General features: G+C 40.4%; 2 protein-coding genes across 3 annotated transcripts in view; one reads left to right on the top strand and one right to left on the bottom strand.

The window, feature by feature from the left end:
- The window catches only part of shroom1 (shroom family member 1), a 24,306-nt gene extending 12,118 nt beyond the window's left edge, over positions 1-12,188 (top strand). The window contains exons 1-8 of one of the 2 annotated variants that reach the window (XM_053240233.1): positions 1-133; positions 2,152-4,770; positions 4,919-4,965; positions 5,823-6,248; positions 6,343-6,882; positions 7,491-7,623; positions 8,235-8,507; positions 10,401-12,188. The exon at positions 1-133 is cut by the window's left edge and continues 480 nt beyond it. In XM_053240233.1, the coding sequence (XP_053096208.1) occupies positions 2,281-4,770; positions 4,919-4,965; positions 5,823-6,248; positions 6,343-6,882; positions 7,491-7,623; positions 8,235-8,507; positions 10,401-10,655 (4,164 nt within the window). In that variant the 5' untranslated portion in view covers positions 1-133; positions 2,152-2,280 and the 3' untranslated portion in view covers positions 10,656-12,188. The remainder of the gene's footprint in view (positions 134-2,151; positions 4,771-4,918; positions 4,966-5,822; positions 6,249-6,342; positions 6,883-7,490; positions 7,624-8,234; positions 8,508-10,400) is intronic. The other variant, XM_034311259.2, reaches the window with a different exon arrangement.
- Positions 12,189-14,266: 2,078 nt separating this feature from the next.
- On the bottom strand, positions 14,267-17,025 carry LOC113541643 (ankyrin repeat domain-containing protein SOWAHA-like). Its single transcript, XM_026938748.3, has one exon. It carries the CDS (start codon positions 16,903-16,905, stop codon positions 15,424-15,426), a length of 1,482 nt encoding a protein of 493 aa, XP_026794549.3. The 5' UTR covers positions 16,906-17,025; the 3' UTR covers positions 14,267-15,423.
- Between the last annotated feature and the right edge of the window lie 1,929 nt (positions 17,026-18,954).

Genomic DNA, 18,954 nt, shown 5'->3' with positions numbered 1-18,954 from the left:
AGCGCGAGGCCCACTGCGACGAGTCTGTAGCGCGAGAACGCTCCTCCATGTACTTATAAAGCAGTTTAAAATGGAATATCGGATCATTTCTTCTTTCTTATTTGAACTGAAGGCTTTCAGAACATTTCAAGTGGTAAGGAAGTATTTTATTGCATTATCCGCACTGCAGAATATAAATTTTTGTATCTTTTATTTAACATATATGTGAGCAGAATGATCTGAAAGAAATGTTAACTATTTAGCACACTTTGTTTATATTAGTATATAAACCTTTTGTTTTCTTTCTGTCCTGTGCTTGGAGTGACCTACCGTATGTAGGTGTGTGTGAGCAGAGTGGAATAAGTGCAGTTGTTATGATCAGGAACCTGCATGTCCTTCATAACTGTCACACACCATTAGTGTTCTTATGACTGATTTTTATCTTCACAAACAGTATCACAGATCATAAATGACCTGGGAATCTCATAATTAACGGGCATAATCCATCGAAGACTTACCACATGATCAGCTCAAAGTATTTCACTCAGGTTAAAATGGCATTCCAGTCATTCCTTCTCACCACCACCTCTGAACTGACCTTGTTAAAATTCTTTTATTATTGTCTTTAATTGTTGCTCTGATAAATTAGACAGCTTATTACTGAAAAAAAAAATCTACAATGATGGATGTCTTCTTTACAGACTTTAGCAGTTTATTATCCTGACAGTGACCTAAAGGCACAACGTAATAAACACAGACTTTTTTGTTGGAAAGAATTGCACATAAACAGCAGCTTTACCATTTAAAGTTCACCTGAAATCAAAATCAGAGTTTCAGAGCTTTTTGTCCCTCAGTGTTACAGACACTGATACGATACAATATCTAAAAAACAAATACGTTTTGGAGGTATTCTCAGTTTGTGTTTATAGTTAATTACTTCCAGGAAGTGATCAAAAAATTGTGATGTTTTATATTTGTGCAAAATCTCATGATCATCTAATTAACGGCTGTCTAGAGCCGTATAAGCCCCGCCCCCTGGAGGCGTGTCTTGCTCTATAGTCGCACCTTGTTAGCAGTAAACATGGTTCATCTGTGTGTTTTTATCTGAGCGTCTTCACACACACACTATTCCCTTTTCCATCCATCACTCAGTCTGAGGGGGAAAAAAGGCTTGGGTTTTATTCGTTTTGAAGAGGGAGGAGTTTGTTCGAGGTAGCGGTTATGGGACAGGCGCTTTCCGGTGGGGTTCTACATGCCTGAAACATGCTTATCTACAACAGTTTAGTGTCTGGCCCCAGTGGACACGCACTACTGAGAATCCAGAACAAACATGCTGCTCTTTCCCACATGTACAGTATGTAATAACACACCAGACCACCTTAAATCAAGTGTGTCCAGCTTCGGGTTTTAATCTCTTAGCAAATTCCCAGTGCAACCAAAAAGCTCACTTAGAATCGGATCATTTGGTTCATGAAAACAAATTCTGCTAAAATTCACCAATTGGCATCATGGATATAAAAAAGATGAAAAGAAGGCTTGATCTAAATTACCACTTGATCAGTCGTAATACACACCCTTTATTATCCAAGCCTTATGAGAGAAACTTCAAAGTGTACACTAACCAGTTAGCATGTGTGGCTCACTGCTCTGCTAAGATTGTGTAATTACTTCAATTTGTATGCAGTAGATATAAACATTAGCAATAAGACTAACGCTGCATTCGACCCGGAAGTGGGAAGTGTGAACTCGGAATGCTGTGATTGCTGCTTTCGAGTTACAAAGTGGGAAAAACTTGGATCCCTCCATGACAGCATGTGTGTTTTTTTTAGCCAGCTAACATTAGTGATCATGAGTTTATGATGTATTTGTTTTTTCAAAACTGTGAACTGTTATGGATTTAATCTGCTAATGTGCCTATGTTAATTTATCTAAAGTAAATACTGCTATAAACTCATATTATAGTAAATAAAATGTTGACGGTGTAAGCAGCCATGTTCATTTAAGGAGAACTTCCTGACTCTCCGAGTAGGAATTTCAGGTTTCTCTTTCTTTCTTTGGTTTCTTTGTCAGAAGTCAGAAATACAGAATTACAAACTTTACTTGAACGCAAGTCAGAAGTTTACAATTTCAGGCCTCAGTAATAAATAGTATGTGTTTGTTTTGTTTTTTTAGATAATGTCAGAGTCCCTTTATTACTGTGAAGATGCTGAGAAAAGGAAAATGGATTCTGAATTAAGGACATCGAAGATATGATTTAAGAAGTATTTAAAAAAAAAAAAAAGTTGACTACTTATAATTCAGATGGATTCCTACAATATCCACTTTGAGAAGATGAACAACTTTGACCTGCACCATCTTAGTCGACATTCTCCATCCAAGTCCACTAGTAGTATAGATCAATACACACACCATCACGGCAAAGGAGATTCTGCTTATAGCTCTTTCTCTGGAGGATCCACTGCCCCTGATTACCCTTCACCCTTCCTAGTGGATGATTTACACCCACATAACCTGCACTATGCTGATATGAAGTATGTGAAGGCCGTGTACGGTCCCAGCATCCTCAACTCCAATTCGAAAAGCATGACTCGTCTGTATGGTTCCATGGAGGCCATTGCACACCAACATCATCAGAGCCATAATGGATATTCTCATGTCAAAGATCCTGCAGTGCCTATCACCCATTTACCACCTCCGCCTCCACCACCACCTCCAACTCCACCACCTCCACCACCTCCAACTCCACCACCACCTCCACCGCCTGTCCATTTAGACGGTTTCATAACAGCTAGGAATCCTGAAACCTTGACGTTGAGCCAGAGTCCTGAGGGTCAGCTTTCTGGTGTTTCTCCATTTAGGCACCAGAAGTCTGATTCTGAAATCCTGAGTTCCAAGCCTGACCTTCTTTATGATCTCTGGGCTGCTCAGAATTATAAAAGAAAGCAAGACCTTGTGGAAAAGACCCCAGAGTCGAAGTCAGAAGCCGTCTTTAATCGATTGCCGCTACACACAGGGCAGGCAGGGTATTTACAACAGAACATGGAGAGGCAGTCAAAAATTCAACACAACAAGTCACATTCAACGTGCGGTGTTACAGTCTCTGAGCAACAACACACAGTCAACTCCTGGCACATGGCACAAAACACAATCACTGGAAGTGTTCAGCACAAAGGACAGTTCTATTTTGTCGCAGGTGTGTACAAATCATGTGAGTCCAGTGTTCCACCACCACCACAAGGTCCGATAGACAGTATCAACACTCACACACAAGCTGAAATACAGAGATCACATAATACTGTGGAGAACATGTTTAAAAATGTTCCACTGAGGAAACAGAGCAGCGGTGAAATCTACTTTCAAGAGAAAAAATTCACCACACCAAATGGTGATGAGGAACCTTCAGGTAGCCATCATTTCTCAAAGTCTCAAAGTGTCGCTGATTTGGAAGTCATGAATATGGACGTAGGCAGATATCACACCAACAATCACCCAATCTTCTACTGTGGTCCAGAGGATAGCTTCTCAGCATCATCTCAGCATAAACCTGTGACTTCTGTCTTTACTGAAATAGACCAAAATATTCATTTAAAACAAGATGAACCTGTGAATAAACTGACAAGACAACCCTTAGCTGATATGCCTACAGAGAAGATCAGTAAAGAGACAACTCCTCTTCTGTACCACCTCACTGGAGCCAGCAGGGCGGCTGTCATGAAGAGCGTAAAAAATGAGAAAAACTCTACTTTGGGAAGCAAGGAATCGGACTGGGGTAAAGATCATCAGGAAGCAGGACAGGTGTCTGTTTCTTGTAGCAGTCACTCATTGCACAGTGAAGTGGCTAAAGAGGCAAAGTCGAATGAGTTTTATTATCTGTGCAACACCATGGATGATTCCTTCAAAAAATATTATAAAGAAAAGCTTAAGGATGCACAAACCAAGGTTTTGAGAGAGACTTCATTCAAAAGAAAAGATCTCAGACTCTCTTGGCAAAAGGTCATTGAGCACTGCTGTGATAAGAGGGACTCCGTTGTACCTTCTGGGCCTCCTTCACGAGAAAACCCCAATCCAGCTCATCTGCACACATTTCAGAACACAGATGCCTTGAATAACCCTCGCCCCGAGATTAAAAAAGAGACGGTGAAGCAGCAAAATATCGCTCAGCCACAGGTGCCTCGAGTTGGCTGTAGGAAACGTCTGACCCTGGAACAGAAGAAGCTGTCCAACTCCGAGCCAGAAAAGCTGCACCGTCTGGGAGACGCACCGACACATGTGACCTGTCGTTCTCTCGGCAGTGAGAGTGAAGGACTGCTCTCAGAAGAATATCTTGATCAGCATGGTCTAGTCGCGGACAGACGAGGGACGTTTGAGGTGAGAGGGCGTGCAATGTCGGCTTGCAGCTTCTCCAAAAGCACTCTTAAGCACCTTCAGCAGAAGGCCTTGGCAGCATATATGGAGCGTAAAACTGGCTCCAAGGTAGCGGAGCTGCAGCAGCCAGCTTCACACGTTCCCGCAGCAGGGAGGCATTCTGACTGGGGTCCTAAACCTTATTCAGGATCCAAGGAGAAGCCGCTTAGGCCGCTCTCTGCTAGTCGCGTTCAGGATTCAGGGTCCATCAGATACACCCAGTTCACCTCTGCGCAACACAGCGGCCACTCACGGCGGTCCAGCTGGAAAGAGCGACCATCACGTTCATCAGAGAAGTCTGCCTCTGTGGAGGATCTCCTGGAGGAACGACAGCGACCTCGCTCGTACAGAAGCTGCAGCACTTCAACACCTCATTCCTTTTACCAGGTATGTAACGTATATTAATGTACAAACATGAGCCTCAAAATTTAGCTTAAAATTCCACGGTGTCTAAATGCCAACATGCATATACACACGTGGAAGAAATATTCATTATTTCTGTTTATTTACATTTTTACTTCTTGTTTTTACATAGAACCAGAAACACTTCGACTTCACTACACATGACAAAGACGTCTCAAGGTAAGTTTTTACTGCCTGAATAATGTGACTTATAGCACAGGCCTGTTGAATGCTTAATTCTGATTGGTCAGAAGGTGTTGATTAATTTTCTATAACAGCAGCTCTGACAGTAGTGCAGCTGCAAATCACAGGTTTATTTATAATTAATGCGCTCGTTGTAATACGTTATCGTTTCTATAGTAACAGCTCAGCAAACAGATTAAAAAACTTGTATAATCATCAATACTGTGAGGTTTTTCTGTAAAGAGATGTTTACTGTTTATGGAAGGAGTCTCCAGTGTCAGCGCGTAACTTTAAGTTTTCCGGCATCTTCAGGACAGAGGAGTTTACGCTTCTTTGCGGTTTCTCGGTAACACGACAAGCTGCGTTTGTTTTTTTGTCTTATTACATCAAGACGGTGAAAAAAGATAGAAAGCGATGAGAGAAACTAACTTATTTCACAGATATTCCACAAGATTAGCATTAATACTTAATAAATAATGATAAACAAAAACTATGACATTTAATTAATTAAAAAAAAAATGGAATTGTTGGAACGTTGTGTTATAAGAGGACTGAAACACTGTTATTAGAAAAGAATCATCATCAGGGAGGGAACAGTAACTGTGCTGTGTGTCTGATCATTTTATTCCTGTTTTTATGGTTTAAACTTCAGTGATACCTTTAAAATATACTGTTTTTGTTACTGAGGTTTAGGTTAAGGGTTAAATTTCAATTTAGAGTATTAATTAGATGCAATAGTAATTAGGTCACTGGAAAGGTAGCAAGACATGTGTGTGTGTGTGTGTGTGTGTGTGTGTGTGTGTGTGTGTGTGTGTGTGATTGTAAATCTGAAACCTGAAATCCTGTGTCTTTAGAGCTGAGATTAAAGTGGAAGGAGAAAGAAGAGTTTGTAAGGAGTATGCGGTGTCGGTTCCGGATCAGCGGAGGGTCCGAATGGCGTCCAGAGGGAAATCAATGGAGGAGCTTGGAACGTCCGTGGTTTCCAGCCCTAAAGTTCTCAGCAAAAGCTCGGATCAGCTGAATCAGATCCAGGCAACACACGTCCTGTCTGACAGGGAGAAGAGAAACAGCACTAAGCAACACTATGCACGTCTGGCTGGTTCTGAGGATAACGTTCAGCTCGGCCCTGAGCGCAGGATCTTTAATGAGCCAGGTTCATTAGAACACACATCTACAGTGGTCAACCCCTGGATCAGAACATCTGTATCAGGTAGAGAAGGCAAAGTCACAGCTACACCCAGTTCTCCCAGAGGAACCAGTGAGAGCAATCTGATTGTCAGGTAACATTTTCTAAATATAAATTTATAAATAAATTATAAATCCCTGAACATTAACAGTCCAGTGGAAATAAATCTGTTTCTTTGTGTCTTTTAGCAAAATTAAGGCAGTTTCTCAAGAACCGTTCTTAATGAGGGGTGAACTGTCACATGGACATGTGAGTGACGTCCACTCCGTTCATGAAGTCTCTGCCAGCTTTGGGGTCACATCCGACCCCAGTTTGTGTCTCTCATCACCGGGGATGAATGACCTGAAAACACACGAGGGCACAAGTTCCCAGCATACACTTACCCATCATCCTCAGAACACACAGCCTGCTTTATATGGCAAGACAGACTCTGTGTCAGGGTGTGAGCGGTTAGCAGCGGTTCCTGTCCCTGCGCTTGATGGAGCTCAGGAAAGGAAGAAGAAAGCAGAAAGGAAGTGTCCTGTAGACCAGCCTCAGTGGGAGACTCTGGTTCAGGAAGTGGTCTCAGCAGACCAGTCGTTAGCTCGCATTCTATATCCTATTGCTAATCGGAAAACCGCCGTCATGCTAATGGAGCAGATGTTATCTGAAGACAGTCTTCTGATGGAAGATCACTATAAGAAAAAGCAGCAGCAGAAAGTTCCCACATCTGAGCAGACTACGTACAGGTGAGTATTAGAGAACGTTCTACACTATACACACTTTATACTTACAGGGTCTGAAAGTCTGAGTGCTCCAGTTTGCTTTGTTTTCTCATTTAATAAAAGTTTTCTCATTATTAATTATATTATCTGCAGCAGAATCTTAGAAATCTTTTCATGAATTTCAGAATTTCTTGTGTTTGGTTCAGCCTCCTTCTGCTTTGACAGCGAGCACTCGAGCTTGCTCAGACTCAAACCTGACGATCCGTGTTCGATCAAATCCATCAGTGTCGTCTGAACACGTACTTTAACGGAAGAGGAGTTTTGTACAAAGGAGTTAAAGCAGTCAATATCACACATTTACGGAAATTTAAATAGTGACTTAGAAATAGAGCAGAATATAGAATTATGAATACCCAAGATATCAAACATTTCCTTTCTTTGTTATTATATAGTTTTAGAATTTTTGAATAATTATCTTTATTTCCAGTTTTCAATGAAAAAAAAATTCCCAGATTTTCAGTGTGATCTCAGACCTGTGGACCTCACTGTATACACTCTGTACTCAGCAGGTATAGAACACAGTTCTAGGTCTGTACTAGCTCTTGACTTTGCTTTGTCGTGTTGTTTTCAAGGCCGTCGTCTGCTGCTGCTGTTGATGATGATGATGATGATGATGATGATGATGATATAAACAACTTCCCAACACCAAAGGAAGGTGCGATTCCTCTGTCTACTAGTGCAGGAGTGAATGTCACAGAGAAGAAGGTACATTTATTATTACATAAGTAGTTTTTATTCCCTTTTTTAGAGTTTAGATTAGTCTAGGTAGATTCATTAGGAACACCTGTACACCTGCTCATTCATGCAGTTATCCAATCAGACAACCATATGTGTGCAGTGCAATAAATAAAATCATCCAGATGCAGGTTTCAGTTTTTTCTGGTGGTTTCAAACACCAGAATGGGGGAAAAATCTCAGTGACTGACCGTGGCATGGTTGTTGGTTTGAGTATTTCAGAAGCTGCTGATCTCCTGCTGGGATTTTCACACACAGAACAGTCTCTAGAGTTTAAATAGAATGGTTCGAAAAACAAAAAAACATCCAGTGAGCGTCAGTTCTGCAGACGGGAACGCTAAGGAACGCTAAGGAAGTTATTTATGAAAATCACAGGAGATCAGCGGTTTGTGAAATACTCAGAAGTCACCATGACGACATTTTTTCCTATAATTGACTGATTAGATAACTGCATGAATAAGCAGGTGTTCCTATTAAAGTGACCAAAGAGTGGATGCATTATGTATATACAGTAATATGTTATTTCTATTTTGATAAACATGTACCCAATGTGACTGTCCTCTTTTATTCTCCTGACACAGAGGCAGCTGATGGCTCATATCGAAGAGCAGCTGAAATCTCTGGAGGGATTGCGCTCGTCCCTGCAAGGCGAGGAGAAGGAAATTGGAGTTCTGGGAAATTCTCTGGAAGTTCTGGTGCGCGAGTGCTGTTCACCTGCCGAGCTGGAGCGCTACACGCAGTTCATTGAAGACCTGGAGCGTGTCATCAGCCTGCTGTTGTGTCTCTCGGCACGTCTGGCCCGCGTGCAGAACGCCCTGAGCACTGTGGACGAGAACATGGACTCGGAGGAGAAGGTGTGAGAGCTGGGATTTGGAATTAAGTCATGAATTAAACTTAATTAGGGGTGTTACCACATTGAAGTTGATTATTTTCCAATAACAGCATGTCCCTAGGTGTTTTGTTTCTCTTATACCACAGACATTAGCCAGCGCTAACAATGTTTTATTTGTTAAAGCATAACACGTTATATTTTTTATTCGTTTATTTTGTGGAACAAGTTCCTTTTATCACTTACTTTATAGAAGCTATAAACAAACAGCTGCACTATTGTCAGAGCTGCTGTTGTAGAAAATTAATCAACACCTTCTGACCAGTGAACAATGCCCTGGTCTTTATTTGGGTCAGTATTTATGTTGCATACTATCGTCTGAACTTTCCCTTTGCAAAGCAGCTGTAGATCAAGTCATTTTCCGTCCTGATGATTTGAATTAGGCGTGTCCGAGGCTGACGTGAGGAATGGAAATAGGGTGGCAAACTCTGTTCATCTCTGCACTGAGACCACATGTACTCATAAACAGCTATAAATGTAAATATTGTTTTATTGAGTTTGTTGGTATTCTCAGCGAGGCTGGAGAGGAAAGTGAATGGCTTGCTTGGCTGTGTGTGTGTTGTGTCCTTTGCTTGAATAAGCAGTTCCTGGTAGTGTATCACCGAAACTACAGTCTAGTTTCGATGGGTTTTACATCTGCACTGCCCTCTGCTGACAGATATTTGAACCGTCACCCGTAAAGTTGTGCAAATGTTGAAGGATGACACCGTGAGGCACGTTCTTTGTATTCTCTTGTGTAAAATGGGATGGGCAAAGTAATTACCCCCATGTACCTGACATGTTCAACTCCCAGCTTAGCGTTTCCTCTTAGTCCTGACTCAGCAGTAGTTTTTGGTGACCTTGTTTACAGGTGAAGCGTGACTGGGGTTTAAGTACCAACGTGTTTATAAGCCACTGTGTAAAAAAATGAAAATACAAGATTTCAAGAATAAAGTTTGTGTGTTTAAATGAGGGATGTTGAGGATTTGGTGAAATGACACTTTAGTATTTAGTAATAGGTTCAAGGTTCAAGGTTCTTTATTTGTCACATACATTACATACATGTGATTGTATTAATGTAGTGAAATGTTTTTCCTTAGTGCCTCGTCCCACAGTGCAACAGTGATACATAATAAAACAGAATATAATAAAAGCAGAATATAATGAATAAAATAGAAAAATACAATAGAATAGAATCTATTAGACAAAATATAGATGTTATATGTAAAAATATGTTTAGCAGCTTGGAGGAATCTTAGCAGCTTTTTGAGGACGTAGTGTGCGAAAGAGTGCAAGAGTTTTTGTTTGTCCATAGTGCAACTAATATCAGTCATTACAGCTATTTTCATAAACTAATACAACTTTATTCACGAAATGCTGCCTTTTTATTTTTAAGCAGTGGCCTCTAAAACACTAATGGAGTTTAAAATAGTTTACGGTTTAAGTTATTTCTAAATGTCTAAATGTCAGACAGGATATTTGGACTTATCCCCTGACTCCTGCACAGATTGTTTCAGAAGCAGGAAATGGAATCACATTAAAGTTTTAATGATTTAGAAGATATCAAATATTATGAAGATGAAACCCATCACACCTCAGAGGTCACCAGAAGGAAATAGTGATTTTGCCAAATGTAAAAGCAAATGATTTAAAAATGAAAAATAACAAGACTAACATGATGAGATATGAATGAGAAGATGGCAAATATTATTGAAATAAATCTAATATCACCAGTATATTACTGCATGAATAGTGTTGTAATTTTCTTGCTAGCTAAATAAGACACACTGTTTTAGACATCTGTACATCTGTAGTAATCAGAAATCGTAATGAATCTGCGGTCAGTCTGATGCTCTCGTCCTTTTCACTCCTCCTGCAGGAGTCTCTGGTCAGTAGACATCACCTCCTGTGCAAGCAGAGGGAGGACGCCAAGGACCTGAAGGACAACCTGGACCGGCGTGAGCGCATGGTCTCCACGTTCCTGGCCAAACAGCTGACGGAGGACCAGCTGCAGGAGTACCGGCGCTTCGTCCAGAACAAAGCCTCGCTCCTCATCCGCCAGAAAGACCTGGACGAAAAGCAGCGGCTCGGGGAGGAGCAGCTCGACGCTCTTCTCAACAGCATTCCTCCGTGAACGACAATTTTCTCCTCCGTCTCCAATATCTTTCTAACATTCTGTAACATTTGGGGACGATGCTGTGTGTGACTTGTGAAATAGTTTATCATATAAACCCTATGAACTTTATTTGCAGATCAGTAATCAACCTAGAGCAATTCATTCGTTTTCCAGACGCTCTCTCTCAGCCAGAGCACGAAAACGTCTGAGTCCGAGTGCGACGCTGCGGTGCTCAACTGCTGAAGCCAAAACATGCGAAAAGGAGAAACTTTTATAGAACTAGTGTGTGTGTGTGTGTGTGTGTGTGTGTGTGTGTGTGTGTGTGTGTGTGTGTGTGTGTGTGTTGTATTATTGTTTTACCTTTACATGTGTACACTTGAGATCTCGTGGTCGTTTGGAAGCTGAGGTGCTTTAAGGTTAAACTTAGCAGAGCTGGAAACATTAATGCCCTTTGAATTATTCTATTTTCTGTTTAGTGTTTAATTTATTTTAGTCATAATGCACTCGAAATGAAGACCAAAAAGAGGAAAAAAAGCACTTTGTTATTGTAACTGTGTACATTTCTAATTTCATAAGTAACACAATACATTTACTAATGTATATTTATTTTACTGATATTAAGTCCTAATGATTTTCACTGACGTTTAAAAGGCACGTTCATCATTTTAATCCGGATTTGTTTTAGTTTTTAGTTCATCGTGTCTCTTTCCTTCATACTCAATTTTAGCAGATCAGATGTGCAAATGTGTGTCATTTATAACCGACACAGTCTTAAAGAAGCGTGAAGTGAAATGTTGTAATAAGAGTGCTATAAAGTCTAATAATCTAACAGTGAAGTCAGAGAGGAAACCAATGCTAATAACACATTTTGAACAGAGGAAGAGTTCTGCATTTTATAGCACTCAGGTCAAACACAGCTTCCTTCCTGTTTTAACATGAAACCAAACCAGCTGGCCGTGCGTAAACATTCTGCTTGTAGCTCCTTTAATGATGGATGGATGATACTTATGAATGGAATATAAGTATGATTAAGGTTTTATAAAAGGAATAAATGTAAAATCTGCTTCTCGGAGCATGCTGATGCCAATTCAGGATGTTTCATCTGTTTTTTAATGAACAACAAAACAAGAGCTCGTTCCATACAACAGCGAACTGTATAGTGGAGTCAGTACATCCTGACTGCATGTAACTCTGAGGGAGAGAGAGAGAGAGAGAGAGAGAAAACCTTGCTTTGTAAGAAAATAAGTGTACATATATAAAAAATAGCTGTTGTTTTTTTTTGTTATTTTTGTAAGCAGAAAGCTTTCCAGTATACTGTAAATGTATAAATGTAGTTTTGAGAACTGTAAGTGTCCTTTACGTTAGGAGTCACACTGCACTATTGCTCTCTGCAAACTGAGAAATCTTCTGAAATGTTTCTACAAACTGAAAGAAAAGTGTGTATTATTAACACTGAGTGATTTGTTCTTGAGTGCATTGTGTTTACTTTGTGTTACTTTGCGTTACTTCCATCCTGACACCGTTTTAAGAAATTACATTTTTCTCTCTTGATTGTTTTGCCTTTTACTTGCAGTTTATTTCAGAAACACCAACTGGTTAACATTTTTCCAAATACACACACATCAGGTTGAGCGTTTGTTTATGTTCTTGTGTTGAGGTTGTTTGAAGATTGAGCCATTACGAATGAATTTTTCTTAGCTGTCTTTCCATTTTTAGCCGTTTGCCGTTTCTGTTGTATAAACTCGTGTGGATTTGTTTTGGCTTGTGTGTAGTTTGTCCTCTAGAGGTTAAGTGAGTCTTTCACTGTTGCGGGTTTGTGTTTGTGGCTTTAAAGAATTCCGGAGGTTTGCAAAGGACTAATAATGTTTCCACACAAACACGAAAGTCCTCCAGCAGCAAGGTGGCACATTCCTGCACGCAAGACTCCAAGCCTGTTTCCTGTCCTGTATACGGCAGCTGTGGCGTCGTTCTCATGTCACTTAGCAGCCGGTTATTCCTCTGTTTGTTTTAATTTCTTATGATCTGATCCAAAAAGAAGTAGAAAGAGTAGGAAGACTTTATCTGGATAGAACCCATTAGACACTCTACAAACCATCTACAGACCGTCATGAAGCCAATTATCATCTGATCATCATCATCATCATGCCAAATAATATTTATCTGTCTTTCAACAATGTCAGAAAATATCAACACATGAACTGTGAAAATCCTTCACTTTTTGACGTTTTCTACACTGTGTAGCTCTGAAAACTAAAGATTTTCCTGAACTGCAGTATATTTCACTTTTGCATTTATCCTAATACTGTTAAATTCTGGTTACACCCAAAAGTGAAAAAAGAGAAAATTGCACTTAATGACTTCATTCTGTCTCCATTTAAACACACCACTGCTTTGATTGTCACTGTTTATTAAATTACTGTGCACTTAATTTAACATGCAGTAAATAAAAATAATAAAAAAGGGCTTCACGGTGGTGCAGAGGGAACCGTTCCCTCCTCACAGCTATAGGGTTTGGTCCTGAGCTTGAGTTATTGTGTGTACGGAGTTTGCCACGTTCTCCACATGTCCGGGTTCTCAGGGTTCTCCGGTTCCCTCCATAAAACATGCCGGTAGGTGGATCGTTTAAGATAAAATCCCACTAGGACAGAATGAGTGTGTGTGTGTGTGTGTGTGTGTGTGTGTGTGTGGTGCTCTACAATGGACTGGTGTCCCATCCAGGGGGAATTCCCTCCTCACGCCCAGTCTTCCCGGGATAGACTCCATCTCCACCACGACCCTGACCAGGATAAAGCATTGACTGATTGTAAATGATAATAAATATGAAGATGAAACATCTACACCCCTCTATTTACTGCTTACAGACATTTTTGTAGTTGCCTCCTTATCACTGACCGTGATCTTCCCACAAAGCCTAGGCAACTTTATAAAGTTATTAGTTTTGGGGGAAATATATTTGTTTTTTATTTTAGACAGAAAAACAGATTTTTGTTCAAAACCACATTTTTTCCTAATTTGGCCACTTTCCTAGAATTTAGCTGTAGCAACATCCAACAGCTTTTCACACACATGCTGGAAAAAGACCAGGTGACATTTTAGCAATCTCCGTCTGTCCAGTTTGTGAGATGAGATGCTTTTCTGCTCACCACAGTTGTACAGAGTGTTTATTTAAGTTACTGTAGCCTCGCTCTGTAGCTCTGGTCATTCTCCTCTGACCTCTCTCATCAACAAGGCGTTTCTGCACGCAGAACTGATCCTCACTGGATGTTTTTTGTTTTTCGCACCATTCTGTGTAAACTCTAGAGACTGTTGTGTGTGAAAATCCCATGTCGTGTATCATAACCCTACCCAGGAGATCAGCAGTTTCTGAAATGCTTAAACCAGCCCATCTGGCATGAACGACAACACGGTTAAAGTCACAGAGATCACACTGTTTCCCCAGTCTGATGTTTGATGTGAACATTAACTGAAGCTCTTGACCTGGATCTGCATGATTTTGTACACTGTGCTGCTGCCATGTGACTGGCTGATTGCATATTTGGCCTGGGTTTTAGCTGTAAGGAAAATTACATCATGAAAGCAGTGGAGAAGCACCAACACATTCTCTACCCATAGCAGCATAGAGAACTCGAACAGACTGACACACACACACACACACACACACACACACACACAGATAGAAGGGCTGGCATCTTCTTTCACAATTTTAAACTTGGCAATTATAGCAAAACCCTCATACTGTTCTGATCTCAGCAGTAGAAACAGCAGCAGCAACCACAGCAGGTCCACGCTTTGTTTAGCCTTAACCACATTTGCTCAGTTAAGTGTAAAATGAGTCACATGACCAGCTCGATGAAGGAACATGTGGCTGATCTTGGCCACCACAGCTACGTACATGCAAATTCATGCTGAGCTCCGCGGAGCTAGGCGAATTTCAGCTGAAACATTAACTGCTTATACATTATTGTGCAAATACTTGATTTCGTCTCATCTCAGAGAGCAACACTTAAACAGTCCTTCGTCTCCAGTTACAATAATTTTATACAAATATAGATTTTTACATAGGCATAAGACTTCCCTACAAACAGTGGTTACATGATTTTTTTATTATTATTATTATGAATATTCATACAGTGGTTGAAGTTATTTTTTACACACTCACAATGTGATACTGAGAGTAAATCTCATATATTACAGTGTGTATGTTTTAGTCACATTATTGCACATAGTGTCCATAATGTATCACTGAAAATGTGGCACATGCAGTATTTATGTACATTAATAAGAAATCTTCAGAGGTGCCATTTGTTTTGAATCAGATGATTATTCATGAACATTTGTGGCACTTGTTATAGAAGTAAATTGTTTGCCACTATGACAAGTCCATACAGGTTTAATTCACCAGGTCTACTAATCAAACTTCAAAAAGCATTATTTAAATTCACAAGTAAGAATTAATATATTTATCTTTAACCTAAATCACCCATAATGCCAGTACATGAGTTTTAACAAATTCATTCATTTACTAAATTATATATTATAAGTAAACAATAATCGGCTAGTTGATAAATTTCTCACAGTGTTTATACAAGACAAGTGAGAACAGGAACATAAATGAGTCAAAATCTACACTAATACTGAACCTTAGACCAAAAACATTCTGAATTTAAAAAGGTATTATTAAAATATGTGCAAGAGTACGTTAATTACAGGTTAAAACGGCACTAATTTCAGCTCTTTCGACAACGTTATAGGTCACAGAGTATGTTTGTGCACATATAGAGCACCTTTAGGAAAATACATCAGAAAAAACCCTGTGCACGGGGTTCGAATGCTCGCTCTTTTCATCCTTCGCATCCTCCACCATGGACAAGAAACTGCTTCTGGATTTGGGCTTCTTCTTGTAGCCTATTGTTTGTGGCTGGAAGAGTCGGCTGATGGTGTGAGTGTGTTTGTGAGCGTCAGTGTCCTCGGGGTTCTTCTGCGGCTCAGCAGGCACCACCTTCAACCCTCCAAGCAGCTCTCGGATCGAGTGTGAGGCACCTTTGTCCAGGTAGTGGTGCGGCTTTTTCCCAGAGTTATCCCGGAGATTATAGTTGGCACCATATTCATTCACCAGGATGCCTATGGCGTACTCTTGACCATGGATGGCGGCGACGTGTAGCGGGGTGTAGCCGGCGTACGACTTGGTGTTGACGTCCACGCCCTTGCCGGTCTTCCTGGACAGGTCAATGATCTTACACAGCATGTCGCAGTTTCCGCACTTAGCTGCCCAGTGGAGGGCCGTGAAGCCCGAAATGAAATCCTTTTTCTCCGCCAGCTGGGCGTCGTTCAGCAGCAGGCCGTACACTAAACTCCAGCGTCCTGACGCAGACACCACCATCCACTCGTGTTCAGAGCTTTCTAGCGGGACGGTGTCACTGTACTTGGGCTCGTCTGCAGGTTTAGCACTTTTGCAGTGTCTCCGTGATTGTGGAGAGCTGCCGATTCCCACGCTGTCCACAGACGAGCGTCTCTTATATCTAGGTGAGCAGGGAGGCCCTGGCACGGAGTTCACTGGAGCCAAGTGAACCTTGACTGGATTGTTGTCTTCTGGTGGAATTTTCATTTTATTCGTCTCTTCCTGTGCCACAGGCGTGATCACCACGGGAGGCATGCGTAACGGCAGGAAGAAAGGTTTGTGTGAGCTCGTCTCAGGGTTGTTGGCGCAGGCAGGTCTGTGCTTCTGTGCGTCGTCGGTACCGGATTTGAGAGGCATTACGAAGTGCAGTGACTTCTTCACCTTGACGTCTGTAGACTTCTGTCTTTGTAAAGCCAGCTCAATGAAGGAGGGAGCTGGAGTGCTGTCTGAGGACTCAGCTTCACTGTCCGAGGGAGTTTTCTGCTGTGATCTGTTCTCATCAGGAGGTGCTTCATCGGCATGTTCGTGCTCACACACCTCTCTGTGCTGCTTGTGCTCTGCTGCAGGCTTCAGCTCCTCATGCTCCAGCTCAGCACCTCCTCCCACCTCCTGCTCTTCACCCCCATCCCCTGACCTGAGCTGCACTAAATGCTGGAACTTCTTCCTCAGCACGATGTATTTCACCTCCTCGATTTCCTTCACCACGGCGAGGTTGTTGATGATCATCTTGAACAGATCTCTGTTCTGCTTCTTCTCGGCTGGATCGCTGCAGTTTAATGGGCCTTTAAACTTATTCAACAAGTCCGAGTTTTTAATCTTCCCACCTTCTTCAACCAGCACCGACACAATCCGCTCCTGGCTGATATCCATCTTCAGATCAGTTCGGATTCCTGCCCGCGGTTTCGAGGTGTTTCCTTCGCCTCTTTGTTTCGACAGCTACCTGAAGCTCACCTGACTTCCGGGTTAAAATGTCCACACACACGTCACGTGAGGAAATCACTCCACCTGCTCCACTGTACCTGCGCGAGCTGCTGTCTGTGCACTTCCTAACTCCAGCTGCACACACACACACACACACACACACACACACACGCTGGGGCTGGTGGTGCAAAGAAATCTTTTAGTTCTATACAATAAAATTAAAAGCGACTGAAAATAAAACTAACTGTAAGGTTTTTATCTTTACTGTTCCAATAACAGCAGGAAATAATAGTTATTAGCCTTTGTAGTACCTTATTAATAACAAAAAGAATAATTAATACTATTACTAGTCTAATACTACTGCTAAATAATAATAATAATAATAATAATAATAATAATAATAATAACTGTCATGGTGGCACAGTGTGCCAATAGATAGATAGATAGATAGATAGATAGATAGACTTTACTGACTTTATTGTGTTTGCCACCTCACAGCTCCAGGGTTCCTGGTTTGGTCCTGAACATGGATTACTCTCACATGTTCTCCACCTGTACGTGTGTGGGTTTCTTCTGGGTTCTCCGGTTTCCTCCTACTTCCCAACATGCAGGTGATTGGACTGGCTACACTAAATTGCCTGTACATGTGAATGTGTGTGTTTGTGTGTTTGTGTGTTTGTGTATATGTGTGTGTGTGTGTGTGTGTGTGTGTGAGATGGACTGATGTTCCATCCAGGATGTATTCCTGTCTCACTCCCAGCGTTCCCGGGATACGCTCCACTGAAGATGAATAATAACACTCACAGTGCCACGGTCGAATAAAACAGCTTGCTGTGTGTGTCTTAATTCCATACTATAGCAGGTGTAACTTAAATCCAAGGCTATAAATAGTGTTAATGTAGCTCTCTCCACAGACAAACGTAATTCTCCTGAATAATTTTTATTCGTTGCAGATTCTTTGCCCATGAAACCAGGGTCATCGTAGTTATCATAGTTTTTTTGGCTAAGACTATAGTAACTAAAATTTCAACTTCATAACTGTTGCTACTCAGGGTCCAAGGAATTGTCCCACTGTCCCCTTGCTTTAGGACACTCTAATAAATAATCTAATCTAATTTCACTCTAATAAATAATCTAATCTAATATCAAAAAACACATTGGACACAGGCTGCTGTTTATCGCTCGGCATCTGTTTCCTCCTGTTTTATTATCAGTATTATTATTATTATTATTATTACTATTATTATTATTATTATTATTATTATGTTATATTTGCTGACACTGTTCTGTTTTATTCTGTTTTATATATAATATACAGTAGGGTCCAAAAGTCTGTGTCCTCCAGTGAAAATGTTTCTACTTAATTAGCATATTATAAATTATATAATCAGCAATATTATATTATCAGAGTGAAAAGCAGAATCTTAGATTTGTGAAATACTCAGTAAAATGTAAAATGTTGTATAGATGTTACAGTAGTAATGGTACATTAAGCACAGGTTTAAAGGACGTCAGTGCTACAGAATGTACTGAACACTTATTTATTTTACTGTGTATTTATTTATTAGTTTTAGATTGATCTTTTTCTACACATGAAAAGAAGTATTAGTAAAGAAATGCCTCTTTGATGACTCTTTGTTTAACTCTGCTGAGTGGTTTATAATAAATCTGATTATAATAATAGTCAGAATTTGCCAGAAGATCTTTTCATATACATCATTTATACATGTGCAATTATATAATCTGTATTAAAGAGTTTACACTTTCTACAAAATAAGAAACTGTAAAATTATTACTTTACTAAGGTTTTTTCTAAGTTTTATTTAAATCCCAGATGATATTTATATATTTTTCTCCTCTTCTCCCATTTTTGTCCTTTTCCATGTTATGTTTTGTATTGTATTGCATCCCAATACTGTCATGTCAATGTTCATATATATATATATATATATATATATATATATATATATATATAAAATGTATATATATAATATATAC

Source organism: Pangasianodon hypophthalmus, chromosome 15, assembly GCF_027358585.1.
Source record: "Pangasianodon hypophthalmus isolate fPanHyp1 chromosome 15, fPanHyp1.pri, whole genome shotgun sequence".
Classification (NCBI taxonomy): Eukaryota; Metazoa; Chordata; class Actinopteri; order Siluriformes; family Pangasiidae; genus Pangasianodon; species Pangasianodon hypophthalmus.
This window is presented reverse-complemented; position numbering and strand designations above follow the sequence as displayed.

Excerpts from the sequence above, each read along its gene's own strand:
- LOC113541643 (XM_026938748.3), bottom strand. The coding sequence starts at position 16,905 with ATGGATATCAGCCAGGAGCGGATTGTGTCGGTGCTGGTTGAAGAAGGT.